Source organism: Ictalurus punctatus, chromosome 10, assembly GCF_001660625.3.
Source record: "Ictalurus punctatus breed USDA103 chromosome 10, Coco_2.0, whole genome shotgun sequence".
In the NCBI taxonomy this organism is placed as follows: Eukaryota; Metazoa; Chordata; class Actinopteri; order Siluriformes; family Ictaluridae; genus Ictalurus; species Ictalurus punctatus.
In genome coordinates, this window is record NC_030425.2 from 11,137,386 (window position 1) to 11,149,682 (window position 12,297).

At 40.4% G+C, this 12,297-nt stretch overlaps 1 protein-coding gene across 6 annotated transcripts in view; it reads right to left on the reverse strand.

The window, feature by feature from the left end:
- The window catches only part of ect2 (epithelial cell transforming 2), a 31,657-nt gene that overhangs the window by 15,618 nt on the left and 3,742 nt on the right, over positions 1 to 12,297 (reverse strand). For 2 of the 6 annotated variants that reach the window (XM_017478854.3, XM_017478843.3), the window contains exons 4-13: positions 10,585 to 10,680; positions 9,538 to 9,720; positions 8,412 to 8,501; positions 8,221 to 8,328; positions 3,611 to 3,684; positions 3,169 to 3,299; positions 2,556 to 2,671; positions 2,273 to 2,335; positions 1,301 to 1,523; positions 364 to 561 (exon numbers count right to left, since the gene is read on the reverse strand). In XM_017478854.3, the coding sequence (XP_017334343.2) occupies positions 364 to 561; positions 1,301 to 1,523; positions 2,273 to 2,335; positions 2,556 to 2,671; positions 3,169 to 3,299; positions 3,611 to 3,684; positions 8,221 to 8,328; positions 8,412 to 8,501; positions 9,538 to 9,720; positions 10,585 to 10,680 (1,282 nt within the window). The remainder of the gene's footprint in view (positions 1 to 363; positions 562 to 1,300; positions 1,524 to 2,272; positions 2,336 to 2,555; positions 2,672 to 3,168; positions 3,300 to 3,610; positions 3,685 to 8,220; positions 8,329 to 8,411; positions 8,502 to 9,537; positions 9,721 to 10,584; positions 10,681 to 12,297) is intronic. The other 4 variants (XM_017478845.3, XM_017478844.3, XM_017478849.3 and 1 more) reach the window with 3 other exon arrangements.

The following is a 12,297-nucleotide window of genomic DNA, read 5'->3' on the forward strand; positions in this document are numbered from 1 at the left end:
TACAGTACATTTCCATGGTACAGTCATTACTGTTTATTGTTGTAATAAACTTCAGCAATATTTCACTTGGAGTGTTATGTTTTCATTCGGTATCAATTTTAAAAATCATCAGGTCAATTAATCGGTTATCGGCAGGTACTACCACTTAGTTATCAGTGACGATAAAATCCACTACGGGTTGACCTCTACCGAATACTCAAACGTAACTATCAAATTTTGTGGTGTACCAAACATATGTGGCCTAAGAGCTATGATCAGCTAGATCTAAATTTAATTTGTAAAAATGCCTCTTTTGGTTCACTAGTTTTCCTACCTAGGTTAGGCTGACTTCACCTGATGAACCTGAATGCTTTCTACACACACCTCCTGACTCTGGAGACGAGCTGAGTGAGAGATCCAAGTGCGTGCGCTCAGGGTGCGCGTCCTGCTCTGTGACTCGCTGCGGGGTGCTGGTACAGGGAAAAGGCCATTCTCTGCCTGTCCTACTCCTCCTCTGCTTCTCCCTCACACTCCTTCTCTTCACAGGCTTCCTCGGTCTATGCCTGCCTTCCACGCTACGCTCTGTAACAATAGACCAGCCTCACACGCTCACCCTGAGCCTACACTGCTTCTCTTGGGCTGTCAGAATGAATTTCACTGTGTGAATACTATTCCAATTTCTATATTTATGTTTTCAAAGGCAAAAATCCACATCTAATTTTTTAAAGATCACACGTTCTACTTTATGTCCCTCAAATAAACAAGCACATGTAAACGAAGCGTGCGTAAATACGTCATTTATGACATGCTTTATATTTACATTTAATTAATGAGACATCGATATTCTAATTAAATATACATATAGTGAAGTACACTGTCAGCAGTGCAGCATTGTTTTTTTCCCCCCCTAGGAAGTGAAGATGGCACTCTGGATTTAGGCTCATCTATGAGGGTTAAATGGGAAAACATTATATGTAAAGACGAGTCGAAGATTGGAGAGATTAAACATTACTGACAAACATTACTGTAAGTAAATCAATACAAATAAATCTGAAACATTTAAGTAATAACAGCTTTATCCCTCCCTTGCTCACACACTTGCACTCAGCCTAGAACCCCTACCGAGTAATCCTGAACCTCCTACAGGGACAGCGAAGTCAAGCAATCACTAGGTAGACTCAACCTAAACTATAATCATCTCATACTCCTGCATGGCTCCATCTCAAACCCTTAGCAGGGGTGCTGGACCTGATGAACTTGTGGAGCTGCAGTACTTCAATCCAGAGGTAAGATTTTAAGCAAGTTGCTCTCTCCATCTCACCTGCCAAGGCCTTGCATGTGTCTGGAGTGTTGGAGATGTCCAGCAGTGAGCCCATAGAGAGCGAGTGCTCTGCCGAGGGCCTCTTACGAGGGGGGAAGGGCGAGATCTCAGTCTCTTTAGCGAGTTGGGCCAGAGTGTCACGCAGACGCCGCCGCTTCCGATTACTGGTGGGCGTCGTGAGAGAAAGAAGGGACACGGCCTTCTTCATCGCTGGGCTCTCCGACTAAGTGACAAGAAGGCAAGGAGTTGCAGAAAGTTCCACAAAGAGATTAGTATGGAGCACTGCAGCAATTACTGCTTTTATAATACTTTAATATAGCATGTGTAAAACTCATGTCAAGTCAGCACTGAGTTGTGTATAGCGCAAAAAGAAACGGAAAAACTTTCCCAGAATTAGGGGAACCCTTACCATGAATGACACAGGCATTATATTAATTAAATTTTTTATATTAATTACATGTTTAAAATATCACTTGTTGCAATTGTAACTCACATTACATAATCCTTTTTGCTCATTTTCATAATCTAAGTCCAGAGCTGACACTATATTTAAAAAATAAATACATAAAAAGTATGGGAGCCCATAATATTTTGAAATGGCAAGATAACTTGAAATAACCATATATCTCAAAATTACAAGTCAAAATAACATTTATAATGGGTTATTAAGTCATATAAATTTAAATTAGTTAATAAAGTAAAATGAATGATATATGAATGAGATTAAAATCATTCAACGTTCAATACATTTCACTATTCAATTATTTCAATGTCTTGAAATAACCAGATCTTATATTAATGACATGGCACTTTCCTTTTAGATTTTTAAATAAAAATTTGCATGAGGCACATAAAGCAAAAGTAGAGCAAGTAACAATAAGAGTCAGAGGAAATGGTTAACTGAATAATATTTAATATATTATACCTAAAATATAAATGGTATACCACTTTTTTACAAGTTCTTTGTGTTACCTTCTCATATGAATACATAGATTCTCCAGCTCGAGCATCCATCTGAATACTGCCCCAAAACCACTTAAATGAGAGAAAGGGTAGAAAATATAAAACAAGCAGATTAGACGAGCCAAGCCCACATTGTTCGACCCACTTATACACACACACACACACACACTGTACAGCTGGCATTTTTACTGAGGAATCGGAATAGATCACACGTGCCAGTGTAAAGGAATATAAAGTGGTTGAATTCATCCTGTTGCTCAGGATGTGTGGTCAGTCCAGAGCGTAAGCTCACCTCCTGTTTTACAACATACAGTCTCTTAGACGGCACGAAGGGCAGCTCTTTAATGGAGTTCTCTTCCACCACCAGGTGAGTGCACTTCTCATCTCCGACCTCCAGAAAGCGGCCACCTGGAGCACAGAACCATGCTTGCAAATTAACCTTAAAAATTATAAGCCCAGTCTGCCATTGAACAGAAGAGTCCAAAGACTGTGTAATGGCCGAACAGGGTAGTGATCATAACCCTGTTACAGAATCCAATACCAGCCCTAAATAATCACTATAGATCATCCGTCCACTCATTTACCAGAGTCGACTCTGTTGGATTACGCCTGGAATTAAACCTGTAGCAAGGTAAAGCTCCATAAGCAAAGTTGGTTACTGCTTCAGAGAATTTCTGAAAGAGAAACCGAGCAGATCACGATAAAAACCAACAAATAGGCTCTACCACTTTATGTGAAGTGCTGAAAAATATTAGTTCTTTTATCAAACAGAGCCTTACACAGCATTTGGCAACACAAAGTACATGGAATTCAAACAAAAACTTTCACACTTCTACAACAGAACAATGCTTTGTAGTTTGTCAGCAGCAGCTGCTGAAGGAGATTTAAAGACGATTCTTCCGTACCGTGCTTCAGCGTCCTTTCCTGCATATTGCTTTTTTCCTCCTCAGAGAATCCCAAAAAGCTCAGAACGCAATCCTGAAACGGCGGTACTTTGAAGGCCATACGGAACTCCTCATCACCCGCGTGGAAGTCGCTGCAAGCAGAAGGTTGGCATCAGCGCTCTCAGCATAAATAACAACCTGGCATAAACATATGCTCTGGAAAGGTACAGGATTCATACTTTTTAAACTGATTTTAATGAATCTCTTGAGAACTGAAAACATAAGCTATCCTGTTCTGAGGCGGAAAAACATCCACATGTCCTTGATCCTGACATTCAAAATAGCAAATAAATAAAATGACACTGATAGATTTCTGAATATAAATATCAATCCTCTTTCATCATTCTTCAAATTTAGATGAACACAGGTGCATGCACACACACACACACACTCTCTCTCTTACACGTTATCCTTGTGCTCCCAGGCCTTATGAATCCAGTCTGGAGTGAGGATGGGTGTACCCATGCACACAGCCAACTACACCATAAGAAAAAAACAGAAAAGAAAAGAAGAGTTAGAGAATGACAGTGCACGAATCAAACTTGGCCCCGATGCATTATACATATCTACCTAATGCATGATTCAGCCTAAAAAAAGCAGCTTGTTTTTTTGTTTTGTTTTTTTTACCAAGAGTGATAAATATGTGGACCCTTAATCAGACACTCCAAAACAACATTTATAACTACTCCGTGCAGGGGATGGATTTGCTTAACATCTGGAGCTACAAGAAAAACACAGACAACTGCCATTATTACAATGAAGCTCAATTACCAGAACTGCACACATGTTTGTACCTCCTCTAAAAACAATGATTATGCTGTAGAAAATGGAGACGTTGTATTTACAAATTCTTCCCGCAACATTAATTATATAATGTACACAACATGCAGGTAGAAAAACAGGTATGCTCTTTGTCAAGCGTACCTTAGCATTTATGATTTCATATATAGGGGAGTTGGGGGGGGGGACAGACACAGAGTGCATAAGAAATTAAATAATTCGCTTTTACAATATCCTGCCTGCAGGTTCATGGTCAATCACAAAAACCTTGACGTGCCTTATTCGAACATCTTTTGCGCAGCCAAGCGCAGCGCGGATTCCTGGCCAGGCTTTCAGTGGCAAAGGGGATGGGAGATTGAAAAAGTGAAGTGAACCCAAGTGAATCAATAAAACCAAGGGCTCTATATTTCGCCAAGTCTCTCAGGGAGGACAGAGCAATGCTTTATGTGGACTTTAGAACAGGGCTTATGGGCTACGTGCTAGCACTCCAAAGGTATTTGATCAGCCCAGATCGCCACGCTCAGGAAACAACTATTTTTGCTGCAACACTTATGCTACTGAATGTTCAATACCATTGAACAATAGTCAGAGATAAGCAAATGTGAATAAATTGGTTGCCAGAGGAACAGGGAAAACCAATTTCCAGTCCTTAACATCCAAAACACCAGAAAAAGAACAAAAACATTGAGATGTTCAATATGAATTCTTTTTTGTTTTTATCCTATTTTTCAATGCAAGTGAAGTCATCTTATGTTCAACCGCTGAAGTTTATCATTTAGCGTCCAGCTTTTTAAGAGTCTGATTAGACAAAATATTTAAGTTGTCTGTCCAGTAAACAGAGGATCCTGGTTTTCATTTGCCAAATGAACAACAATTAGAACTGAAAGGGCTGTCAGGACTGACATGAGACTAACTAGGCACTTAAACAAAAAGGATTTAATCCAAATATCAATCAGTGTAACCGGTGGAAAATTTGGAAATAAAAAGCAACTTATTCCATCAAATAAACATTACTGTACATAGCTGCCAAATGTGAATAATATTTAAACAGTTAGATTAAGTTTATAAAATAGATCTGTGCTGTAATCATAACGCTGTCTCTTTTTTTTTAGTTAACACTGGACGGGCTCCTTGGCTAAAAACTTTTGAACAACCTCTGCTTTAAAATACCTGCAGTCCATTCCTGACATTGTAGATCTGGCTGTATCACAGTGTCTGTCTACAGAACATTGTGTGACAACACCCTGGACAAAACCTGAAAAACTGTTTAAACAGTTCAAATACAGGACAACCGGCAATAGTGCAAGCTGCAAATAAATGTAAAAAATAACACACCCAGTGGTAATTATATAAGTATATGTACAGTATCTCACAAAAGTGAGTATACCCTCACATTTTTGTAAATATTTGATTATATCTTTTCATGTGACAGCACTGAAGAAATGACACTTTGCTACAATGTAAAGTAGTGAGTGTACAGCTTGTGTAACAGTGTAAATTTGCTGTCCCCTCAAAATAACTCAACACACAGCCATTAATGTCTAAACCACTGGCAACAAATGTGAGTACACCCTTAAGTGAAAGTGGCTAATTGGCCCCAATTTGGACATTTTCCCTCCCCGGTGTCATGTGACTTGTTAGTGTTACAAGGTCTCAGGTGTGAATGGGGAGCAGGTGTGTTAAATCTGGTGTCATCGCTCTCACACTCCCTCATACTGGTCACTGAAAGTTCAACATGGCCAACATGGCAAAGAACTCTGAGGATCTGAAAAAAAAAAAAAAGAAAAAAAAAAAAAAAAAGAATTGTTGCGCTACATAAAGATGGCCTAGACTATAAGAAGCTTGCCAAGACCCTGACACTGAGCTGCAGCACGGTGGCCAAGACCATACAGCGGTTTAACAGGACAGGTTCCACTCAGAACAGGCCTCGCCATGGTCGACCAAGGAAGTTGAGTGCACGTGCGCAGTGTCATATCCAGAGGTTGTCTTTGGGAAATAGACGTATGAGTGCTGCCAGCATTGCTGCAGAGGTTGAAGGGGTGGGGGGGGTCAGCCTGTCAGTGCTCAGACCATACGCCACACACTGCATCAAATTGGTCTGCATGGCTGTCGTCCCAGAAGGAAATCCCACAAGAAGTTTGCTGAAGACAAGCAGACTAAGGACATGGATTACTGGAACCAAGATAAACTGAGACCAAGATAAACTTATTTGGTTCAGATGGTGTCAAGTGTGTGTGGGGGCAACCAGGTGAAGAGTACAAAGACAAGTGTGTCTTGCCTACAGTCAAGCATGGTGGTGGGAGTGTCATGGTCTGGGGCTGCATGAGTCCTGCCGGCACTGGGGAGCTACAGTTCATTGAGGGAAACATGAATGCCAACATGTACTGTGACATACCCTTCGGAGACTGGGCCGCAGGGCAGTATTCCAGCATGATAACGACCCCAAACACACCTCCAAGACGACCACTGCCTTGCTAAAGAAGCTGAGGGTGAAGGTGATTGACTGGCCAAGCATGTGTCCAGACCTAAACCCTAATGAGCATCTGTGGGGCATCCTCAAACGGAAGGTGAAGGACCACAAGGTCTCTAACATCCACCAGCTCCGTGATGTCGTCATGGAGGAGTGGAACAGGAATCCAGTGGCAACCTGTGAAGCTCTGGTGAACTCCATGCCCAAGTGGGTTAAGGCAGTGCTGGAAAATGGTGAACACACAAAATATTGACACTTTGGGCCCAATTTGGACATTTTCACTTAGGGGTGTACTCACTTTTGTTGCCAGCAGTTTAGACATTAATGGCTGTGTGTTGAGTTATTTTGAGGGGACAGCAAATTTACACTGTTACGCAAGCTGTACACTCACTACTTTACATTGTAGCAAAGTGTCATTTCTTCAGTGTTGTCACATGAAAAGATATAATCAAATATTTACAAAAATGTGAGCGGTGTACTCACTTTTGTGAAATACTGTATATATTATAGTAATTATTAGCCAAGTAAACAAAAGCACTACATTTCCATATATCCATAACTTAATGACTACACTGCTCATTAAACATTTTACATTTAATTATCTGTGAATTGTGGAACTCGTATTTACAACTGTGTGTAGTTCCCCAACCTGATCTGCACCCCCGAGTCAGTAAATCCTTTCGGCCATGACCGAGATTATCTCCTCACCGACTCAGCAAGTCAGTGTGCAAAACAGTGAATCTTTTGACCATTACTTTAGAAGAGGCATTTTTGCTGTTCGTCTGTCGGAGTTCCATTATTGAAATGCGTACGTGCGAGGAGTCTAGACTAGATAGTCTAGCTAGAGTTCTAGACTAGTTCACCTCTGCACCATTTTCAGACAGTTGCAGAGAGAGGAGGTAGGCTAGATAAAGTTATGCCGTTTCATGTAGGTGAGATATTGCTTCGAATATTATTGGTATGAACGCATTTGTAAATACATACTGGTTGGATTTATTTCTACTGCTATGCCATAACTTACATGAACCTGTGCTCTGAGCTTGCTAGCTATCTGATACTAATCACATTCCTCAAATTCTGATCCCCACCCCTGGAATATGTTTAATCAGAAATTAGCTAGCAATGTTGCAATGAGTCGCTAAGAGTAGAGGTAGGTTAACTAAAGCGGTGTTGGTTCATAAGGGTGTGTCCAAATATTACTGTAGGAAATGGTTTATGGAGGATAAGGATGTACTGTTGCATGAACAAGTTTGTAGCTACATACTGGCCGTATTTATGATGACCATTATGTTGTTTGTTTATCTATCTAGCTATCTAACAGTGCCACAGGACCTCTTATGAAACACAGGGCATTATCCAAAAACTCGAATCTCAATGACTTCTAATAAGAAGCATGCATCTTTTAGACCTTACTACAGTTGCGATCAAAATTATTCAACCCACACTGCAAATCAGGGTTAGTCAAAATTCACAGACTTTCTGCTGTTTGCAATGAACAAATCAAACAAAAGCAATTGAAATAGTTCAACGAATGCTTAAGTGGTTTCCCCAAATTCAACTGAAAATACAACTTATAATGATTTCTCCAGTTTCAAAATTATTCAACCCTTTCATGGCAAGCATCTTTAGTACTAACAGAGCACCCTTTTGCTGTTATCTGGCCAAATGAACAACCTGAAAACGTATTTAAATCCAAATACCATAAGCCTGCAGCTTGCCCAGATTTAACTACAGAGGATATGATGTAGTGCTGAAATACAAACCCTATATTTCTCCCCGTGAGTGGAATGGGCAATGAGGTGGGTGACTTTAGTACTGAAGTCCTTGCGGATGGTGCCACCCATGTGATGCACCAGGTTAACTAGCTTTACCTGAGAAAAACAAAATGAACATGTGAGGTCACATGGAAGTGGAAATTTCCTACATCAGATCTGATTAGACTATAGAAACTCACCACTTCATCTTTCTTGCGGAAGCCAGTGAAACAGAGTGACAAGTTGAGCATGGTGGTGGAGTAGAGAGGACGGGATGAGAACGGCAGCGGCTACACAAAAAGAGAGAAAAAGAGAGAGAGAGCAACATGGTATTTGAGAGTAATTAGCACAGCCCTGTGAAACAAACAAGGAAGATCTACAGATATGTAAGGAACAACTCTAAACTTTGACCCTCAAAGACTGCAGAATCTATGAATATACATGGATATGCAAATTATAAAAGGCCCCATTATCCTGCTAATCCCAACACTACCTCAGTGATTGTGATATGCTATTACCTATGGTGTACGACAATAATAGATAAAGGCAAGAAGCCATGTTCCGGGAGAGTGGTGGGGGGGTATGAGACTGAGCTTGCGTGTCAGTTTTCCACAGAAGTACTAAGAGAGTCTGTTTTAAACGAAGAAATGTGAATTCAGACTGTGTAAACATCACTAGATCATCATTAACATCATGTTTTTATCAGCACATGTGCAAGGAAGGGGAACAAAAGGACAATGGAGGCAGAAGACTTTCTTGTTTTGCTTTCTTGCTCTATCAGAACGAACCTGGCAGTCATGTGTGCCCAGCGCAGCTGCTGTGGCATACACAGATAACCATGATGCATTCTGCATTCTTTACGCCAAGACTTAAAAGCTGCTTAGAAATCAATTTGTCTTTGAAAGAGAACTTCAGCTCTGTCATATTTGCATTTACTGTCTATGGGTATGTCAAAGTCAACTTTATCGTCATTCAGACCATACAACAAGGAGCGCACAGTGGAACGAAAGGGCGTTTATCCGAGCTCAAGTGTAGAGAAATCCAAAAATAAATAAAATCAATTATTCCACATAGTACCTGTAAACTTCACACTAGTAAATATGAATTAAAAAAGGTTTGAGTAAATTGAAATTGAATTATTGCACAGAAAAAGAACAGCAGTTTAAGTACAAGTTAAATTGTACCTTTGAAATGCTGGAACTGCAACAATTTCACTGTTCAAGTGAAGAAAAAATTTCTCAAGACATAGATGCATGCCGCGTCCATGTGTGAAGCACTGATCGTGGGTGTGTGTTTGTGTGTGTGTGTGTGTACACTCATTCTTACCTCTCCCTTCCCAGCACAATGCAGTACCACAGGGGGGCCCAAAATGCGGTTGTCATTTTTGTATAAATAGCTGTAGTCAGGAGACTGGAAGTCCTTCAGTACAAAGACCGTCTCGTACTCAGCGTTTTCTCCATCGCCAAACTCTCTGACATTGTCTGTCTTTATACAGGGGACGTTTATGTCCTAATGGGACATGCAGAAAGATTCAAAGTCAAAGAGATGTTTTTTTTTTTAAATGATGCAAAACATGAAAAAGCCTACTGCCAATAATGCACAATATTCTGATGGGAGCTGCTTGGGTAAAATAAATAAATAAATAATAAATTGTGAAGAGTATTGGGAAAGGGGGTGGAAAAAAGAAAGAAAAAAAAAAAAGCTCCTTGTTTGCTCAAAAGATATATAACTATCAAAAGGAAATGCAATAAAGCTGTCGACATTTCATGACACAGAGACGTGCCTCATTTGTAACAGGAATCCAAAACACTGTCTGTTAGCAAACATGTTAAAAAGCTCAAACACAGAATGTAATACAGAATGACATTCCAGTGAATCAGCAGGGACAATTACAAAGATGGAAAGACGCACAAGGGCAGGGTTTCTTCTGTTTACTCAACGATGGCCCACTGCATGATGAAACGCAGCAAAGAGAATAATGATTCGGCTCTCAAGAAATTCTCTCGCTGCAGTAAAAACCTCAAGAAAGGCTTTTACCGGCTACATTTCTGTCATAACGATAACATGTTAGTGAACTCCAAGTATTATGTGACTCACCCCATTTGAGAATGTGAGGAGAAAGGAACAGAAAAAAATCTCAGTAGATTAAAAAGGAGCACCGGTGTGGATTAATCATTACCCAGATTAGCAAACACGGATTACAGGGACATAAAACACCACATTAGAGATCACTGTTAGGAAAGACACCACATTGTGTTAAAGTGATGAGTTAAACAGGGTGTGTCGCACAAGTTCCCGTTAAATTACTCATGCAGCCAAATCCTCCGGGATGAACTCGAGCATGCAGAGAGGCCCCCCGTCTCCAAGACGTACCATGGTGACTATAGATTTGATTAATTTCTCAGCCGACTCTGAGCCCGGGTCACCTTCTTTAATCTTGACCACCGGGACTTCCATTACTCGGATGGCCTGTAAAAAAAAAATTTAAGCGTTCGAACATCAACCTGGCAACCCGTTGGCTTACAAATTCAGCCTGATATCCGCATGAGCCAGAAGGCAAGAACTTCTAACAAATGTCAACCCAAGTCTGGGAAGAAAAGTTCTGAGAATTCAAAGTGCCGATTGGTCGATTCGCCCAGCCGCTGCTTTTTGCCTCTGATTAAGCTGTATGGATGTGCCCCTACTGCAGAGTGGGAACAGGGACAGAGCATTTCAAAGAGCCTGGCCATCTGACAACTCTCTTATGCTTTCTCAAGGGCAAAAATACCTGGATTCCTCCACCCCCAACTATACAGACACTTGAAGGAACATCTTAACCTCACCCAGGGCTCCCTCTATAACCCAGAGTGAAACACTAAAAACAAACAGAAGATGAGGAATTCAAAAATAAAACTTTCCATCCGAATTCTTTGATGGTTCCCCTCCCTAAATCTAAAACATACTGTAGGACTCCAAAACTGAGATCAAAAGTTTAAAAAACCATAATAAATTACTTGAGACAATAACATGAGCAGTGTAATCTGATTTTTTCTCTATTTTAGACCCACATGCATATATCTGGTGATATTCAGGAGATTTAACATATGCATATTTATTGCTTAAGACAAACTGAAATAAAACTTGTCGAAAAATCTTGTGCTTTAAGGTCATTAGAATTTACGACTAGGCGAGTGCAATAAAATATTTTTTTAAATCATATAATACTTAAAGAATTACAATACATGATAGACACGGTAATATCACAAGAGTTTGGGATTACGAGGTTCCAGTTAAAAAGGATTAAAGTATATGACAAAAATGTATCATAATACTTAGACATGATATCATGCACCATGTTATTTGCTCACAAACTGCTGGCAAAACCGTAGTCTTGCATTTTTAATTAATTTTTTAGCTTTTATATATGCTTTTATTTAAAATGTCCATCCATCCTTTTACAGTACCGCTTATGCTACACAGGAAGCCTGGAGCCTATTCCAGGGGACTCGGGGCACAAGGCGGGGGACACTCTGGACGGGGTGCCTACACATCGCATGACACGATCGCGTGCACACACAGACACACCCATTCACACACTACGGACAATGTAGAGATGCCAATCAGCCTACAACACACGTCTTTGGACTAGGAAAGGAAAGCGGAGCACCTGGAGGAAACCCTCGAAGCACCAGGAGAACACGGAAGCGCCGCACACGCAGGGCGGAGGTGGGATTTGAACCCCCATCCCCAGAGGTGCGAGGTAAACATGCTCACCGTTCCCCCGCTTATATTTAATGTCTACAAGGTAAATAACACTGAAACGTATGGAAGAATTATTAACAAATTTACCATTTTAAAAAGATTCAAACCAGCACAAAACCTTTACATCTAGTTATCCACCAAGTTTGCAACTGTTATTTAAAAGATGTCGCATATTAGAAAAGTGTATTGTGACATAATGCATTATATTAGGGCCGGGCAATAAAACGGGATCGGCATTTATCAACGGTACACCTTTATCGGTAGCGATAGAAAAAATGTTCAATATAACGTTGGATAAAACGTAAACAGGCAAAGTTTGATTGCATGAACGTCCCTCAAGCGTGC